Genomic DNA, 19,486 nt, shown 5'->3' on the forward strand with positions numbered 1-19,486 from the left:
GAAAAAAATCTTGGTTTTCTCTAAAATACAAATTAGCCTTTAATTCTTGAGGCGTGAACTGATGACAAATGAGTAAAACACAAACTCTATATGTGAATATATGTTTGACAAGACACAGGCTCCTGCTGATTCAGCGTTATAGTGATATATACTTTATATATTTAACAATTTGATAGAAGACAGTGACATTATTCTATGAAATTATAAATACATGTCGCAAACATTTAACAGGATCATCTTTATACTTGGGTCAAGTTGTGGTTTTTAAGCACTTTCATTTTTTATTTAATTAAATAGATTCTATATTAAAAGGCTTATATTAACAAAAGTCGAATATTGAATGTATATATTTTTTTTACACATAGAGTATGACATTCTAATTCCATTATTTCAAAAATAAAATTTCTTAATTCAACATTGTTTAATTTGTAGCCTTTTAAATTCAATTTAATAATGTTGGTATAATAATTGGTATAATAGTGTCAGTATTAGTGGTTGAGAGTTTGTTCAAGTAGCTCGGAACCCGTTTGGTGTTGTGTGGTGTTACTGTTATACTATTATTATTGTACATTTTTATATTAAATTTAAATGGCTATGAATGAAAAATGTTGAATTTTACTACTACTAGCATTTGGAATATCAAACAATGTGTAAAGAAAATAATAATAATTTAGAAAATATTCAGTTCTCTTAAGTGAATTATTTAAAAAAGAGAAAAAGAGACGTTATTGAATTCAATTATTTGAGAAAATAATTACATTTTAATAAAAAAAAAGAAAAAAAAGAAGGTTTTATCTTTGTGTTTAATTCAACGTTTTAGTTACGTGATGCTCTGTTATAGTTAGACATAGATAAGCCCACTGAAATAACTGCAACATTTTACAGTTTTGCATTGGGTTCACTTTTTAAGTCTGGTTCTGCTTGAGATTTCTGCCTATTGAAAGGACGTTCTCTCTTAACAATGTCTCCAAAGCTCGATGCTCGTGACTCGCTGGGATCCAGTATTTGTCTTCTCCTATAAGGTGTAAATTAATTGGCACTTCAATATAATTGAATCACAAACACAATCTTCATTTTTGGAAACATTTTATTTTTAACTCTTGATGAAAGAAAAATATAATTCAAGCCTGTACAGATGATTCCTTCTATGGAGCTTAATCCTGAGTCCATCACTTTTCAATTTGTAGTTAAATCCAACTTGAAATAACAGCCTTACCTCGTCATCAGGAACCACATCTTCCTGCCGAGTTCAGGCTGAAGTGATATTAAAACTCATTTTACTCTCAGAATCATGTCCACTTTGGGTTATTTTCGGAGCAATTTCATTTTTGAAATTACAGTCAGAAATGTATGTTCATAATACTGTATTAAATGGAGCTCCATTTTCTTCCTCCAAATGATAGATGGATGGATAGATAGATAGATAGATAGATAGATAGATAGATAGATAGATAGATAGATAGATAGATAGATAGATAGATAGATAGATAGATAGATAGATATATAGATAGATAGATAGATAGATAGATAGATAGATAGATAGATAGATAGATAGATAGATAGATAGATCGATAGATCGATAGATCGATAGATCGATAGATAGATAGATAGATAGATAGATAGATAGATAGATAGATAGATAGATAGATCTCCATTCGCGACCATCATATGATCATACATTTTTGCCTATGACCTTAAAAATGAACAGATTCCTAGCACTTTAATATTTGAGTGTTTAAAACTGTTGCATGAGCCACCTACAGGCATGACATAGTAACTACATCATCATTTCCAATGGTTTGTCTTGTCTTTACAGTTTGGTGCGAACACTCAAGTTTCCTCCCAACAGTGAACTCTGTGTCTAAGGATGTTTCTCCTCGAACAAGTTTCCGTCAACGATGATGAGCAGACGATCATATGGACACGGGCGCCATGTCGTTGGCAGACTTGTTGCTGTTCAAAATGACCGAAACCTTCTTTGGTGCGGACGCCAGACAGTTGACCAAACCAATGATGGGGATTTCTCTGGCTTTGTTTTTGGTGCTGGTTTTATCAGTGGTGGAATCGATCTTCCGCTGGTGACGCTGGTTCAGTTCCTGCAGCTGGATCTGAATGGGATGTGGAGCTGGAACGCATAGGTCCGAATGAACGCCGACGCGGTTTCCCCGGAAATGATTGGAGACCGCCACGAGCAGCTGTCGAAACTCGCGCTGGAAATTCTTGTTGAAGTAGAAGTAGATGACGGGGTTGTAGATGTGGGAGCTCTTGGCGAAAAGGGCTGGAAAAACGAAGCCCTCGGGCGCCATGTAGTGCTTCTCCTTGTAGAAGATGTAGAGGAAGGACACGACGGCGTACGGCGCCCAGGCGATCACGAAACCCATGCTGACGCAGAAAAACATCTGGAAATATATTATTTGATTAGTTGAATAAAGGCTTGAATGTTTTTTATTACTGTAGAATTTTTGAAGTTACCCTTTTGTTCGGACTAATGGTGCAACGGAATATAAAGCTCATTATGTTTTGTGTGGTCTACAACGCATTTTACAGATCCATGTGGAGTAATACTAGGGATACCTGTGAAGAAATAACAAGGAGCCACACGGGGTAATACTAGGGATAGCTGTGAAGTAATAATGAGGGGCCTCACGGAGTAATAATACGTAGCCATGTGGAGTACTACTAGGGATACATGTGAAGTAATATTGTGGGGCCACACGGATTAATACCACGGAGCCACGTGGAGTAACACTAGGGATACCTGTGAAGTAATATTGAGGGGCCACACGGATTAAAACCACGGAACCACGTGGAGTAATACTAGGGATACCTGTGAAGTAACAATAAGGAGCCTCGCGGATTAATACCACGGAGCCACGTGGAGTAATACTAGGGATACCTGTGAAGTAACAATAAGGAGCCTCGCGGATTAATACCACGGAACCACGTGGAGTAATACTAGGGATACCTGTGAAGTAACAATAAGGAGCCTCGCGGATTAATACCACGGAGCCACGTGGAGTAATACTAGGGATACCTGTGAAGTTACAATAAGGAGCCTCGTGGAGTAATACAACGGAGCCAAATGGAGTAATACTAGGGATAGCTGTGAAGTAACAATAAGGAGCCTTGTGGAGTAATACAACGGAGCCAAATGGAGTAATACTAGGGATAGCTGTGAAGTAACAATAAGGAGCCTCGTGGAGTAATACAACGGAGCCAAATGGAGTAATACTAGGGATAGCTGTGAAGTAACAATAAGGAGCCTCGTGGAGTAATACAACGGAGCCAAATGGAGTAATACTAGGGATAGCTGTGAAGTAACAATAAGGAGCCTGGCGGAGTAATACCACGGAGCCACATGGAGTAATACTAGGGATACCTGTGAAGTAACAATAAGGAGCCTCGCGGAGTAATACCACGGAGCCACATGGAGTACTACCAGGGATACCCGTGAAGTAATAATGAGGGGCATCGCGGAGTAATACCACGGAGTCACGTGGAGTAATACTAGGGATAGCTGTGAAGTAACAATAAGGAGCCTCGCGGAGTAATACCACGCAGCCAAGTGGAGTAATATTAGGGATACCTTTGAAGTAATAATAAGGAGCCTCGCGGAGTAATACCATGGAACCACATGTAGTAATACTAGGGATACCTGTTTAGTTATAATGGGGAGCCTCGTGGAGTACAACCATGTAGCATTCAGGATTAATACTAAGGAGAGTAATATTACGATGCCTCGGAAATGTATATTACGGAGTGGTTTTTAGCTGACCAAAGTTGTACCAAAACATCATGATATACTTTTGAGTAGCTGCTCTGGCAGTACCTCGTTCCCGGACTGAAACTATTTTATGCAAATCTCTGACCTGTAGACAATCTAAAGGGGTCTCACCTTTGACAGTTGCCTCTCTGTGTGTCGCAGGTTGTTCCGGATCCCTTTGGCCGACAGCGAGTGTGAGAAGCGGGACACCCTGGACAGGATCTGACACTGCGACACCAGGATCAGGAGCACGGGCAGCAGAGTGAAGACGGCGAACGAGCAGATGACGTAGAAGGCGTCCTTGGAGGAGGTGTGGAAGCCCGTCCAGGCCACGGTGCAGGACAGGCCGTAGGGTTCAGGGACGTAGCGGCCCCAGCCGAAGAGAGGCAAGCTGGACCAGACCGTAGCCACCAGCCAGATGAGGCAGCACAGGAGCCGGATGTTGGCCTTCTCGAGCCACGTGGCTGTGAGAGGAACATGGTCTAGATCAGGGAACTGAGAAGGAGGTCGCTTGAGTGACCTCCTACATCAGGGGATCAATAAAGATCTATCATGTGAAAGGACAAGAATGAGAGAGAACCTTGTGCAAATGCACATGTTGTCTTTCCAAGGACTGGTTAAACGGCTCACAGAATAAGTTTTGTTCCACAACCTTCATCACAGAAAACCTCATTTACCTTTTGAATAGTCTCTTGATATTTCTATATTGAATGGTTGGTTATTGAGTTTTTCTTCCCCAAGCATTTCATATTTTAATAAAGATGGATTTAGTTATTGCTATGCTGAGAGGTTGAATTGTTATTCTTTCATAATTACCTTTATTTTCAAAAAGGTATGGATTTTGATACGGTTTGAAATTCGTATTACATCAATAAAATAAACTAACATTCTAAATTCCATATACAAATTGCCAATGATAGTGGCACTATTATAACATTTTTTATTTGTTTTTCATTTAAAAGGGTGAAGAATATATATATATATATATATATATATATATATATATATATATATATATATATATATATATATATATATATATTAAGATACATTGAATTTACATTTATTTAATTTTTATTTAACATATATTCTTCAATTATTGGAATTGGGATGTAAAAATCCAAATGTACGAAATTTTTAATTCAATTTAAAATTAATAGATTATTTTTAATTCAATTGTTTTATAAAAAAAAAAAAAAAAACGTATTTAACCTTTCAATTTAGAAATAAATTAATTTTCTTCCACTAATGGGTCATTTAAATGTATTATTTCAAAAAAGAATTCAATGCTTGAAAAACAACAACATTTTAATTTTAAAAAATTAAAAAAGATCAACATTTTAAACACTAGATTCAACCACTTAATATTCCGAAGGCACTAATATACTTCCATACTTCCAAACCAACGCTCAAAGAAGAACATTTTTTAAATGTATTCGTAGAAAGACGCTGGAATGTAAAATAACTATCAGCCTGAAAATGGCCTTAATGTCTCTTTTTATGTTTTTATATGCAGATGATGTTTTGAATTTTAAAGACCCACCATAGATCAGACCGTAGCAGGTCTTCAGGTAGCGGATGAAGCTGATGGCGGCGATGGTGAACATGCCACAGAGCCCGAATATGTAGCAGCCTAGACCATAGTAGATGCACGTGGTCTTCCCTCCCAGCCAGCCGTGGTGGAACGAGGACACGATGGAGAACGGGTAGAAGCAGATACAGCACAGGAAGTCCACCACCACCAGGTTGACGCACAGCAGCTCAGAGCCCACCATCTTCTTCCTCCTGCGGTAGGAGACCACCAGGACCAGGCCATTGCCCAGGACCGAGAGCAGCACTGGAGGATAGAGAAGAGCAACCATTGATTGGCTGGTATTGAACGTTTATCAACAACAAACCATGGTTCACATCCTTCAGGAGTCAAGTCCCCTCCATCTATAAACTGTACTGTACAAGTACTCGAGATAAACCCTACGACACAGGACCGACTGCAGACCTGAGGCTGTACTCATGAAGTCCTTCGAAAAGACTGGTATTAAACCACCTGAGGACCACAAGAGGACCGGACCACCTGCAGTTCCCCGATTGTGCCAACAGGTCAGTGGGTGATACGGTCAACTTTGCACCAGGATCGTCTTCGCGAACCTCAAACCAGGAACCAAGATCAGGACCAGAACAGGGAGCATCATCAGAGACCCCAGATCTACCCTCTTCTGCCCCCTCCACTCAGAGCCCTGTGAATAGTTTCCTTCCTATTCCTATATATATTCCTATATTTCGTCTACTTGTAAGTAAGTAAGTAAGTAAGTAAGTAAGTAATATTTATTTGTATAGCGCTTTTCGAGACCAGGGTCACAAAGCGCTTACACAATCAAAACAATACTCAAAAAAGTACATACTTTAAAGATCAAGATAATACTGAGAACAACACAGGAGTTCCAGAAATTCAAGGAAAAGCCTGAACAAATAGAAACGTCTTAAGATGTTTCTTAAAGGAGTCAGTAGATCCATCAAGCGCAAAGAGAGAGGAAGATTGTTCCAAAGCTTAGGAGCAACAGCCTGAAAAGATTTCTCTCCTCTGGTCCTGAGCCGTGTGCGTGGAACCATAAGTAGATTCTGATCCACAGACCTCAGAGCCCGAGCTGGGGTGTAAGGCTGGATCAGATCAGTGATGTAAGGAGGAGCCTGACCATGAATAGCTCTGAAAGTAAGAACCAGAATTTTAAAGTTGATCCTGAAAGAAACTGGAAGCCAGTTTGAAGAGTTTTAAGGACCGGAGAAATGTGAGTTCTTCTACTAGAGCGGGTCAGAATTCTCGCTGCAGAGTTCTGAATCAACTGCAGGCGAGACAGATCCTTCTTGTTAAGACATGAAAACAAACTGTTACAATAGTCCAGACGAGAAGAAACAAACGCATGGATTATAAGCTCCAGTTTAGAGATTTTTCTCAGTTGAAGGAAACAGTTTCTGGTCAGTTTTCTGCAGTGTCGAACAAGAGACATGTCTTTATCAAATACAACACCCAGGTTTCTCAGGCTCAGTTTGACAGACTGACCTAAGTCACCCAAGTACTGACTCAACCCTGGAACCTTATCATCAGGAGCAATCACCAGATGGACATCATGTACAGATACATTAGAAATGTTCAGGCCAAGAGTAAAAACTAAGTCTAAAATGTGGCCTTTTTGATGAGTGGGTTCAGAAACATGTTGCTCAAAATTAAAGGCTTCAGTTAAAGTTAAAAGTTCTTTAGCAGAACAAGATGTGACGTCATCAACATGAAGATTAAAGTCTCCAAGAATAAGGACAGATTCCATTTGAATAATGGAAGATAAGAAGTCACTAAAGTCTTTCAAGAACACCGCCGCAGGACCAGGCGGGCGGTAGATTGACACACAATAGAAAGGTCTTGTAGAACCAACCAACATCATCTGAGACTCAAAAGAAGTGAATTCCTGTGTCTGAATCACTTTGCAAGAACAACTCTCCCTAAAAACAGTAGCAAGACCTCCTCCACGACCAGAGAGGCGAGGCTTCCCCAGGACAGCGCTCCCTACTGGACAGAGTTCGTTCAGATGAATAAACTCTTCCTCTCTCTGCCAAGTCTCAGAAAGACATAATAAATCCAAATTAACTCTTGTGAAAAGATCATTAAGAATAAAGGATTTATTAGTAATGGAGCGAACATTAAGAAGTCCCACATTCAGCACCGATGACGTCACTGACGACGCCGCGTCACTGACAGGCGCGCAGAGCAGGATCTTTTGAAGCGAACAGTGGTCACGTGGGTACCAGCTGTCACTGAAGTTAAACTCGGTTGTAAAAGCCGAATTAAAGAGAGGAAATGAAAAAATCTTACCACCTTTCGTTGAGGTCTGGACAGACGGCAGCGCTGATGTGTCGTCATGCTCTGCAGCTAGAGGAATGTCGATCAAACATCGATGACGTCCGATGACGTCAGAGTTGTTCCGAGCGATCGCGACTGCACATCTCATCCTGACCTGAACTCCAGACCGACTTGTCCCACACATTTGTGTCTGATTCCTATTCTGAGGAGTTCTTCCTATTCTGAGGAGTTCTGAGGATCTGCCCTCCTCCCATCATCCTAGCTTCAGGGGCCCACCGTAAGGGATTCTCTGCTGGCCTTTAGCATACTCCTCAGAAAAATATGTTTAAAGTCCTCATCCGTCATTCACTAGTGAGTCACTTCATAAAAAAACGAAAAAAAAAACATTTCTGATGTACTTTGCATTTTACTACTGATTGTTACAGTATGACAATATAAGTAGTACTGCAAAAACTAGTTTGTGGTGTCCCTGATTGCTCCTGTGCTGCCGCCTCTTCACATCAGTGTGTGATGTGTGAGTGTGTGGATGAAGGAATGAGTGACAGTCAAAGCGCTTTACAAGGCGCTGTAAAAATAGACATTATTATTTATTTTTTCATTTTTTTAAAGAAAGAAATGATTCTCACATCTGGAGCCAACATTCACATCAAGTAAACCGTATGGATTCAGATTTAACTGTGGCAGTGCAAGATTTAAAAAGAAAATAAATACGAGAACAAATGTTAATGAAACAATAATTATCAACTGAACATCCAACCTTCTTATTTCTATACATCAATAGACTTTTTTTTAACCCTCAATATAAAATTCTAGTTATTGACATTTCACAGATTCTATTAATTATTATTTTTCTGAACAAACAAATGGTTATTAATGATAGAAATCATCTGTTTCTTTGTCAAAGTTACAATATAATTTAAATCTGCTTTTTTTTAAGACAAAGGAGAAAAACATTACTTGCTTTGGCTGCAGCAAAGATCTCAATATTTTTTTTTTTATTTCATCAACAAAAGTATCTTTGTAGGCAGTGTTTACTAACTGCATTTGGTTAACTCTTCGCTCTCCATGAAGTTAAAAACATCTGTAAAAATGTTTCCACTCACCCACAGACAGGATGGCCAGTGCCACACATATGTCAGCAGCAGGAGAAAGTTTGGAAGTGAACGCCAAGCTGGTCACCTTCATTGGTTGTGCTCGAGTTCTTCTGCTCCCTCTCGCTCCCTCCGTTTGCGATCTTTATACAGAATCATGTGGTCGCCATGGAAACCACAGAGGCTGAGGTTAACGGTGAAGTCAACGTCAACATCATCAGTGCTGGCAGAAAACTCTAGAATATTGAAGGGGGAAAAAAAAGAATTTATATACTTTGATTTCTGTTTTGAAATGTTCAAATTGTGTTTATTAGATAATTAAATTTAATAATTTGTATCAAAATCAAATAATAGAATGTCTCAGCCTTTCAAATTCAACATTAAAGGTCGGTATAATAGTGCCAGTAAATAGTGAATTTAAAATGCTCCAAAAATAATTTTGGGAAATTTTGGAATAAGAATATCAAACTCTACAATTAAAATATTTGATTAAAAAAAAAAAAAATCAACTACTCAAAAAACGTAATATTCAATTATTCAAATCGGCTAAAGCCCTGCGATCCCAATATAGCAGTGGCGGGCCGTCAGGGCAGGCAAGGCTTTAATCAGAAAATAAATGTATTTTTTAAATAAAAAAATAAAAATAAAAATACAGTTTTAATTTTTTTTTTCGTATTGTTTATTTTTCATAAATATGTATTAAATTATTCCTCAAAGTCTTTTCTCTTCATTTCTTACCTCTTGCTTGCATATTGAGCTGTCACGTGTTGCCAGAGGAAATCTACCCGAGGCCTTCAGTTGTTTCAGAAGAGGCTCTTGTCCATTCTAATCAAAGGCAGCCAAAGAATTGTGTTAACCAATCAGATTCTAGCTGGCCACATCAACGTCAGCGTTTCGGCAGCTACTCTTCTCGCAGCTAAGTTCCAAGACCCTGGACACGTTGAACATGTGACACTTTCATGTCCTCTGATTGGATAGCACTGAGACAAGTCACATGGAGCTGAAACGATGATTTGAGTTAATTGAACCGTTTGTTTTTCCAACACAATGGCTGAAGAGCTTGATATGGTCGCGGATATACTTATATATAAGCCATTTTCAAGAAGGACTTTTCAATAAAAGCTGGATGTTGTTAAGAAAGTTATGCTAACTCCGAGACAAATCTTTCACGAGTTTCAAAGGATTCATTTATTTCCTCCATGAATTACGTAAATTCATTTTTTTCTAAATAATGTTGCGCTTTGAGATCAAAAGTGGTACTTGTGTGTGTGTGTGTGTCGCTTTGGTGTGTGTGTGTTTGTCGCTGAAGCGCGTAGTGTGTGTCGTGGCCATGGAAACCATGTTATGATATAATGCACTGATGTTCGTTTGATGATAAACGTCGTATTGACCTATAACAGTTCACGGTCAGATCCCTGTGCTGTATAAAGAACCTTAAAGAAGTTATTGAGAGGTGGATTCATTCAAACGTGCACCACTGAAGGCCTATGTGTGCAACATATAGAATTAAATCATTCAATAAAAACAAATTAAATCTCAAAATATATAAACAAATTTCAACATTTGAAATGGTAAAAGTAAATATTTATTTTTTTGCATGGATGTGCTTCCATTCCTTTTATTCACACACACCAAGTTTAGCTATGGTGTCCCTCAAGGTTCTTTTCTTGGACTGATCATATTCACAATCTATATTTAATTCGATATGAATTGATACTTTCCATTAGGCCATTGGATCAGAAACCGTTTACCTGTTGACTGTTATGCTGATGACACCCAATTGTTTGTTTATTGTTTGTCAACAGAACCAGATAAACTTAATCAGCGAACAGTTACAATTTAAGTCTTTAATAAACCAAAATTTCCTTTTACTGAATTTAGACAAAACTACTACTGTGCTGCTAGCACTGTACAGATCTGGGTGTGTTTTTGTGGTCATTTAACACACACTTTATATCAAGGAATGTCCATTTGAAGCTCATTTCTTCTCCCAATGCAGGAGGCTGTTCACATCGAGTCTGGTTCTGCTCGAGGTTTCTCTTACCAGAGACTTTGGATTCAAAGAGTCATAATGGTTCTCAGCGTCTTTGTTCTCGCTGGAGCCAATTAGACAAGCTGGCTTTTCTTCCACGTCTCTCTGCTTTCCAATTTCAAGCATTGGGAGATTTTTTAAGCCTTTTATTTTCTATAATCATTTCCCTCCCTGTGGTTAACTACTTCAAAGTACACCGTTCTTCTGAACCATGACAGGTTTTTCTATACTTCATGACACAGAAGTGTATGTTCATATGGTATATATATGGTAGATTAGTGGCAAAAATTTCCTTTTCCACATTTTTAAACACATTGCCAGTCATTTGCACTTGAAATAACGGCTCCTGTGACTCAGTCGGAAGATAAAGCAAATTTTTTTATTTCATGATCAAAGAAGGGACTGCGATTACAAAAACCCACGCAAATAGATTGGAATGCTGTTGGAAGAAGAAAAAGGCATCAAGAGAGACGGTTACAAACTTCACGGACGAGAGTGGACCAGAAGATGGAAGTAAGAAGCCCCCGATTCTCACGCCGTGACGACAGACCTTTTTTTTTTTTTTTTTTTCCTTTTTCTCGATTCAGACGGTTGGCAGTGCGAGTGGTGTTTTCCCTTGAAGTATTCTCCACACTGTACGGATAAAATTCCCCTGACAAAATATACAATCAAACCCTCGCTACCTGGAATTCCATCTGAAAAAAAAAAACACGTAAGAAAATATTTTCTTTTTCACTCTGAAAAAATACTGTCGTTTTCGTCGGCCTACTTTCCAGAAAAAGCTTGTTACGATGAAAAAAAAAAATACTCCCGCTATAGTTCCTGTGAGTACTTGTCTTGATTGGAGAGCGCTAAAGTTAGCAGGTTAGCGAAAAAACTCTTTTGAAAGTTTCAATCAGTTTGGCAGTAAATTCCTGTTTGGAGTCAGAATGACTATTTAAACAATTTCACAAAGGAGACCTCCTGAGGAATCAATAAAGTTTTACCTTACCTTACCTTAGAATGCTAAGCTAAAGCTGCTAACGGTAGCAACAACTGAATAAATATTGTTTCGACTCGACGTCGTCTGAAGAAGCCGGGAAAAAAAATCTCATTATCGTCTTTGCCATAAAAGCCGGAGTAGCCGAGGATGGCGGTTGAACCGTGATGAAACAGAATAACCCACACCTGCATCAGAGGGAGAGTAAAAACCAAATGATCAACGCCTCTTTTTAATCGATTGTCGAACGGTAGTTTGGCCACGTGCTCTCAAGTAGCTGCTCACGATAAGCCCTTGAGTCTACGAACTCCTCTGGAACATCTCCCTAAATTCCTGCCTGTCTGGAAATCATGCTTTCACCTGAGCGATGACGATGAGAGTAAAAATGAACTACATCCATGTGCAGCGCAGTTGGAAACATTAAATTCAAGTCAACGGTCCTCTCCTTCCTGTGTGTCGTAATACGAGAGACAAATCAACTGTAACATCCAGAAAATATATATATATATATTTAAGTTTTCAATCTATCTTAACATACTGCTGAGGTGGGATTTGTTTTGCTAACATGGAACAACCAATGTCATTTGGCACTCGTCTCGGCATCCGTCGCCATGGCGATATCCGCCTCTTCTTCCGTGGCCGAAGACTCGTTAGCGCAGCTGTCATTATTGTGATTATTATTACTGTTGTTGTTATTGTTGTTGTGTTGCAGGGCATGGCTGTTGTTGACCACCAGGGTGGTGTTGTTGAGCCGCAGCTCATCCAGCTTCCTCCACAGCTCCTCGCGCTCCTGCTCCTTTTTCTTCTCCCTGCGCGAAAAAGAAAAGGTGGATTGAGCTCGGCGTAGTGGCGTTCCTCAAGGCAGGAGCTCGGGCCTCTCCTTTATTGATTATATACAGTTAATATTGGGCATGCTCAACCAAAAATTAACATCTTCGCGGATGATACCAAGTGTTTTCAAAGGGCTACAGCCCAGCAGTAACAGCTGGACATAATACCTTTTTTTTTATTTTTTTTAAACAACAGAAGATATCTGGAACCAAATTAAACAAGGAGTATGTATGAAACTATATTTTGTGCCATCAGAATATTATTAAGGTAGGATTTAATATTTTAAATGTTTGAATGTTTTGAAATGTTGTTCAAGGATTGGATTGGTTTGATTGTATACTTGAATTCAATCATTTCTATATTGAATTTAAAAAAATAAAAAAAAACTACTAAAGATACACATTCATATTTAACGATTCCAAAATGAGAAGAAATAATTAATTTGGAAAATATTCAAATTGTTTAAATTTTTAAAATAAAAACAACAAATTAAACTTTTTAATAAAAAAAAAAAAATTAATTTAATGATTTAATACAAATAATTGATCGCAACTTTTTTTTTAAATTAATTAATTAATTAAAAATAATAATAATAAATAAAATCGAATTTAAAATGCGAAATTCAACCCTTCATTATGTAAACTTGTTATGTATCCAGAAAACCACAACTACAAAAAGAATGAAATTGTTTTTATAGACCCGTGTATTTCACAAGCCAAAAAATGTACCGTGACGTGGAAGAGGAACACTCTGACCCACTATTGGTGGCAATTATTTCTATGTGTTTTTTTTTGTTTTTTTTTGTAGGGTTTGTGCATTTTGCAAATTGTACCGTGTTTCGCTTATACTGTACTGTGTACAATAAGTGAGGTTTTAGAGCGAACGTGATAATGGCGAGTTCAGTTTGACAAAGACGTAAAATGATTGTCTGTAATTATTTGAGTGGTGAAGAAACAACGGCTTCCTTCCGACGGACTTTGTCTTGTTTGTTTTTTGTGTTTAGTGTTTGTTCTGGCTTTTACTTCACTGTATTGTGCTTGAAGGACAGAGTAATGGGAAAACGCCAAAAAACAGCCAACAAAAGGAGAACACAAACAAAAGTCTAAACAAGAAAATGCAAGTTTCAATTTTTTTTTTTTTTATGTTATCAGGTGCAATTTAAAAATAATTATTTATAAAATGATCACAACATCATTTTTTACAAAACAAGTAAATGATTATTTGTTTAAAAATGAGAATTTGTCATTCAAATGCCAGGTGCTTGTCGTATAGTATAGTGTTATTTAACTGGATTAAAAGTTTTTTTTTTTCCCCTTTCCCTGGACCCAACTGGACATCAATGGAACAAATCCATCCATCTCTGAATGTAACACTGACCTTTGCTTATCAGCTTTATAGGAAGAGGTGAGTTCGTCGAAGAGAGCGCTGTTCATCTCCATCAGGGTCTTCAGCACATTGTAGACCAGCGCCACAATTGTCCTGCGGAGGCAAGAAGGTCATCAGGCAGTGGCAGGGGGAAGTATTCAAGGCCTTCTGCGGTCAATGTATTCAGTATGAAAAGGAGCTGGATCGGTTTCGGAAGTCTTGGAATGACAGCAGCGCAACAAGAAACGGAAATCATCATGTTGTCGTTTGAACCAGAATTTCCCCTCGCGGGACTAATAAGGGATTCTAAAAAAAAATAAATAATAATAATAATAATAACCTGGTTAGCATTTAGCTTCACTAGCTTCACTAGCCCTCATGTCTTCTGTGCAAAGTTTGCCTTTAATGTTGTCTTGTTCCCAATGCTGAACTGTACTTCCATTCTGTGTGAATAACAAGGTTAAAAATAATCCATAATCAAGTTGTCACCCCTTGTTTCTGGCAACATGGATGTGGGAGTACAAGTCAGTATTGTCGTGCGTAGCGACCAATTGGCCGTCAATGAATAGAGCAGAAAGGCACCATGGGAGTTCACCGTTTTGATGGACAAGTGGAGTGTGTGCGGCAATTAGTGGCGAGGGACCACTGAACAACATTATCATGGATTTTTTTTTTCCGCTTCAAGGTGCGTCTTCGTTGAGTTACTCATGCAACACAGTCAACCATCCCCATCACTCTTGTCGGGTACATACGGGTTCCAGTGTTCTTTGGAGATCCTGTACAGGCTACTGAAGACGATGGGAAGGATCTTGTCGAGGTTCTCCTCGATGAGGCTCAGGATGTACTCGTTGTTCCAGAAGTAGAGCGCTCGCTCGGCTACCTGAGATGTGGACACACAGTGTTCCTTTTATCATGAAGCCAAGTAGTCGTGTGGTCTTTACAACAAAACTTTGCTGCTCGTGCAATAATGTAAAGCGTGAAAGTGTGGCTACAGAACAACCAAGCATATTGGAGAAAAGTAAATACCGTATTTTCCGGACTATAAGTTTTTTTTTCATAGTTTGGCCGGGGGTGCGACTTATACTCTGGAGCGACTTATTTGTGAAATTATTAACACATTATTACCGGTATATCATTTCACATGTTATTTTCACACTAAACCACAAGAGGGCGCTCTAGGCCTGTGTTGATAATTTCGACGTAGAAGAGGAAGCGCCGCATCTTCTACCTCCGGAGTTAGTTAGTTGTTTAAAAGTGACACCGAGGATGAAGATTTCATTGGATTTCAGTTATTTGGAGTTACACGGATGGTTTGGTAAACTTCTTAGTTATTTATGCTATAGTTATCTGAATAACTCTTAATATGTTATGTTAACATACCAGGCACGTTCTCAGTTGTGTCATGTAACGTAAGCATACCGTACAATTATTCAGCCTGTTGTTGCCTCCATTCTATTTTTATTTTAAATTGCCTTTCAAGATGACATGTCTGTTCTGGGTGTTAAATTTTTATCAAATACATTTCGACTCATATATGTTTTTTCCTTCTTTATTATGCATTTTATGACTTTTTTCCGGAGCGACTTATAGTCCGGAAAATACGATAAATGAAAAGGCTCAGTTAAAGTGGGGGGAGGTCAGCACTCACCTGGAAGTGGGGGTTTGACACACACTTGGAGATCCGCTTGAACAACGGCTCCTCAACCTTCTTGAACTGGGTCGGCTCAATCACGTCCAGAATCTCTTCAATTTCACCCAAGAACATCACCTGAGGAGATCCAGAGAGTCATGGGGTCACATCAAGTCTGACATCAAGACCACCATGTTAAAATTTTACATTATGACGTCACACAATCCAAGCTTTTAACTGTTCAACACTTTTATCTGTTTGTTTTTTTTTCACTCGTTTCCTGTTGCGTCTCTATATTAGGGGCGGGTGGGGCCGCGCCCCCAGCAGGTGGCGCTGTGGAACACTAGGCAGGCTGAAAATAATTGTGAACATAATTTGTGTTCGTTATAGAGCAATAATCTATAAACAATATGTTTAAATGAAGACACAACTTGATGTCATCCGTCAAAACTCAACGAGTTAAAACAAAAACCAAGAAACTAAACGATGTGAATTATTTTATAAAGGCTTTTCTATGTGGACCAAAATGAGAAGTAAAACGTTTTTGACCTCATCAGGCAACTTAAATTGGAAGATTCTCTTGCATCCTTTATAAATTTAAAGAACAAACAACTAGTACATCCTGGTTGGGGTTTCATGGGAATCTTTTACATTTTTCTTATAATATAAATCTATGTTTTCTTGAATTGAATCGAGGTGCCTCACTGTCATCAAGACAAAAAAGGAGGGTTTAAGTAAACTGAGTTTTTTTTTTCGTCATACTGATTGATGATATTTATAGAAAAAAAATGATTGAAGCACCCTAATTTAAAGTTTGAAAAATAACTGACATCTCTATACTTTCATTTGTTTACAGTAAATATGAATGAGACACAAGAAGAGTGCTCTATATAAGAAACAATCTTTGTAGGACGTTTGTTTTGGTGTCGATGAAGAGGAATGCTGATATGAATCAGTTTCAGGCTGTTGGATTAATAGTGAAATAAGAAGCCATTTCCACTGATTACAATTGTAACTCTGACTTCCTGCTTCACCAGCCATGAACCTCACTGTACATCACTGTAAAGCGACCACTTTTGGTCAGCGTGTCTTGAGAGGGCCATCTAGTGGAGTAGCACGGGAACTGCAGGGGAAAGTTTAAACAGTTATTTCTAAAGCACCTTTCTCAGACCAGGGTCACAAAGCGCCTGAACAATCAAAAACAATACAAAGTTCAAATACATACTGTCAAGTTGTGATTGAAGAAAGTTTATTATGGATAAATATTATATCAGCCATGTTAAATTTAAGGCACTTTTCATATGGCCGTATTTTTAAAGGATGCAATTTATTCACAACTATTACACTCAAATGTTGTATACTAGATATTATCTTGTTTACATTTTATTAAAGGAGGGTGTGACACATGTGTATAATTAACTGTGGTGGAGTTTAAAATAATGTTTTAAATATTAATTAATCAGCTTTATAATATAAAAAAGTATGAACAATACATTATCGGCATAAAGAGATTTATTTTTAACGAGTCCTACCTCTTTTTGACTGCAGGTTTTAGGCCAAAACTTCAGCAGACCACGAATCACCTGCAAACATAAACATGTTGTCAGTGAACATTCTTTCCACAGAACAGATTTTGTTGTTGTCGTTGCCTTTAACGTACCGGTTCGGTGAGTGTTGGATCCTTTTCCAAGAACTGCACCACACAATAGGCCAGCTGGGTGACACAGAGATGATCAGTTTGGGGAACAGATCATTTTTGCAATTTCGATTGTAAATAAATGTGGAGGTGGGAACGAGCCTAGGTTGAGTGCAGTTTCACGTGAACGCCGCTAGGAGGAGTTAGAATACTGTGTTTGAAAAGACTGGTTTTATACTATTCATCTTCTCTATAAAAGACAACGCAGTAGGGCAGAAATCATTTATTCTCCCAAGTGTAGAACAATATAAATGTCGACTTTGACAGAATAGGTTTAATTAAAAACTATGACAATTTGCTGAAAAATGCAAATATTGAATATAATATAATTTAATATGTATATTAAAAAACATCTTCTGGGGTTTGTTTAAGCATTTTAAATTTTCATTTTTTATTAGAATAATCTGCGTTGCTTATAGAAACAATGCAAACAAATAAGGGGATGATGTCAGGTTTTGATTAATACATTTTTAATTCATAAATGTGGAAAAGAGCATAACTCCTAATAAATGGTTAAAAATGTACCAAAAAAAAGTTTGAAAAAAAGAAGAAAAATATTAATGTAAAAAACGTAAAAATAAAAACAGCATAAAGAATTGATATATTTCTAGAAAAATGTAAGAGACATCCATTGTTTTTCTAATGGAAACTAACAATACAAAAATTCAAGGAAGTAAAACAAAGTAAAGCTCACACACCTGAGCATGGAAAAGCGCCAATCCTTTGGCTGTGTGTAACGGGATTAGAACCTTCATCAGGAACTGTTTGTGCTCAGCCTTCAGAGGCAGCGCGAAGCCGTTGATGATGCTGCAGTTGAGACGACACGACACACGTCAGCGGTCACGACATTTGACGTAACATCTTTCGCTGAACAGAAGCATGAATAGTGCAACGTTCTTGCTGACCTTCCAAGTATTTCCAAAAGTTCTGCGACTCCATTGAAGTGGTCATTCTCATAGACAAACCTGACGAGGGAGAAAAGCACATTTCACTGATAATAGAAGCACCGTTGGGATCTTTCTCGTCAAAGCTGCTTTGCTAAGGTGACCATTCGTTGCACCTTTGGCATGTTTGTATAGAGCCTGACAACGTTAGCACTGTTTTTATCCGTGGCGGCAGATGGTCAAAGGGGGGCGCATCAATTTGCCACCCTGACCCTAACATTAAGTGTTGCTACTTTCAGTCTTCCACATCCCTTTGTCACGTAGCAACAGGTCAGCGACGCTCAACAGTTTTTACTCTACATGAAAGAAACATAATAATAATAAATCTCCAATTCCAAGAAACCGAGAGATATTAGTGCAAAACCCGAAGAACATTAGCTAAAAAATGTTGCAGCATGTTTCAGAACACCTAGTTACACCCAGTAATAGTAATAATACATGGTATTTATTTAGCGCTTTTGGTACATGCAAATGCGCTTCAAAACAAAGGATGAAAACATGCAGGAAAAGGGTAAAAAGCACAGAAAAGACGATCACCAGTAAGCATTCTTAAACAGGTGGGTTTTTGAGTAGTGATTTAAAAGTGTATTTAAAAAGATACATCCTGTGTTGGCCGTAGAATATGAAAGTATATTAAGTGACATCGGAATATTAAGTGATAAAATCCAACTTTTCAAATGTTAAAAATGTTTTTTATTTAAGCATGAATTAATTTTTTTGAATAACTTAATAAGTACTATCTTGAAAAGTTAAAAAACGATTTCTTTTAATAATTACTCAGTATTTAAATGAATTTATACATTTTATTTCACACAAAAAGTATGACACTTATTCGGACCATTAAAAAAAAAGAAATTCCCGAATTAAATATTGGTAATTAGTCTTTTAAATTCAACATTAAAGATTTTGTCAGTAATAAAATGCTGACATTTCTATATTGAGTTGAAAATATTAACTATATATGATATATTTTTTAATTATTAGAATTACAATATCAAACTTTATGCAACAATTAATGAAATTATTCGATTTTTTTAGACTTAATTATTCAATAAAAGCAAATTCAACCATTCAATAAACACAATATTTATATCAAGTATTCAACAGAAACTAATTTTATACATTATATTATATATTTTTAATTGAATTATTTAATATAAAAATTCAATCTTTAAATAATGATTTGACTATACAATATTCTGATGTTACTGATATACTTCCATATAAAGTTACTTCAAATTATATTAATCCAGCATTTAGTGTAAAAAAAAAAGAAGTGTGATTCGCTGCGTGTCCACGATCACATCT

At 37.6% G+C, this 19,486-nt stretch overlaps 2 protein-coding genes across 3 annotated transcripts in view; both read right to left on the reverse strand.

Moving 5' to 3' along the window:
- Positions 1 to 1,913: 1,913 nt before the first annotated feature.
- opn8c (opsin 8, group member c) lies at positions 1,914 to 8,795 on the reverse strand. Its single transcript, XM_087806371.1, has 4 exons — positions 8,714 to 8,795; positions 5,307 to 5,600; positions 3,896 to 4,227; positions 1,914 to 2,399 (listed from the first exon to the last, which is right to left on the reverse strand). Exons 1-4 carry the CDS (start codon positions 8,793 to 8,795, stop codon positions 1,914 to 1,916), a joined length of 1,194 nt encoding a protein of 397 aa, XP_087662497.1.
- Positions 8,796 to 11,093: 2,298 nt separating this feature from the next.
- The window catches only part of ppp2r5a (protein phosphatase 2, regulatory subunit B', alpha isoform), a 30,196-nt gene continuing 21,803 nt past the window's right edge, over positions 11,094 to 19,486 (reverse strand). Inside the window, exons 6-13 of one of the 2 annotated variants that reach the window (XM_087804940.1) lie at positions 18,140 to 18,199; positions 17,933 to 18,041; positions 17,199 to 17,252; positions 17,071 to 17,121; positions 15,557 to 15,676; positions 14,661 to 14,788; positions 13,921 to 14,022; positions 11,094 to 12,521 (exon numbers count right to left, since the gene is read on the reverse strand). In XM_087804940.1, coding sequence (XP_087661066.1) covers positions 12,293 to 12,521; positions 13,921 to 14,022; positions 14,661 to 14,788; positions 15,557 to 15,676; positions 17,071 to 17,121; positions 17,199 to 17,252; positions 17,933 to 18,041; positions 18,140 to 18,199 — 853 coding nt within the window. In that variant the 3' untranslated portion in view covers positions 11,094 to 12,292. Of the gene's footprint in view, positions 12,522 to 13,920; positions 14,023 to 14,660; positions 14,789 to 15,552; positions 15,677 to 17,070; positions 17,122 to 17,198; positions 17,253 to 17,932; positions 18,042 to 18,139; positions 18,200 to 19,486 lie in introns of both variants that reach the window. The other variant, XM_087804941.1, reaches the window with a different exon arrangement.

Source organism: Callionymus lyra, chromosome 13 (genome assembly GCF_982586985.1).
Source record: "Callionymus lyra chromosome 13, fCalLyr1.hap1.1, whole genome shotgun sequence".
In the NCBI taxonomy this organism is placed as follows: Eukaryota; Metazoa; Chordata; class Actinopteri; order Syngnathiformes; family Callionymidae; genus Callionymus; species Callionymus lyra.

What these genes read in the sequence shown, in the direction of transcription:
- opn8c (XM_087806371.1), bottom strand. Translation starts at nt 8,795, where the DNA reads ATGAAGGTGACCAGCTTGGCGTTCACTTCCAAACTTTCTCCTGCTGCT. An exon ending in ACTGGCCATCCTGTCTGTGG is followed by an intron (nt 5,601 to 8,713) that starts GTGAGTGGAAAC and finishes TCTATCCTCCAG; the next exon opens with TGCTGCTCTCGGTCCTGGGC. An exon ending in CTGCTACGGTCTGATCTATG is followed by an intron (nt 4,228 to 5,306) that starts GTGGGTCTTTAA and finishes TTCCTCTCACAG; the next exon opens with CCACGTGGCTCGAGAAGGCC.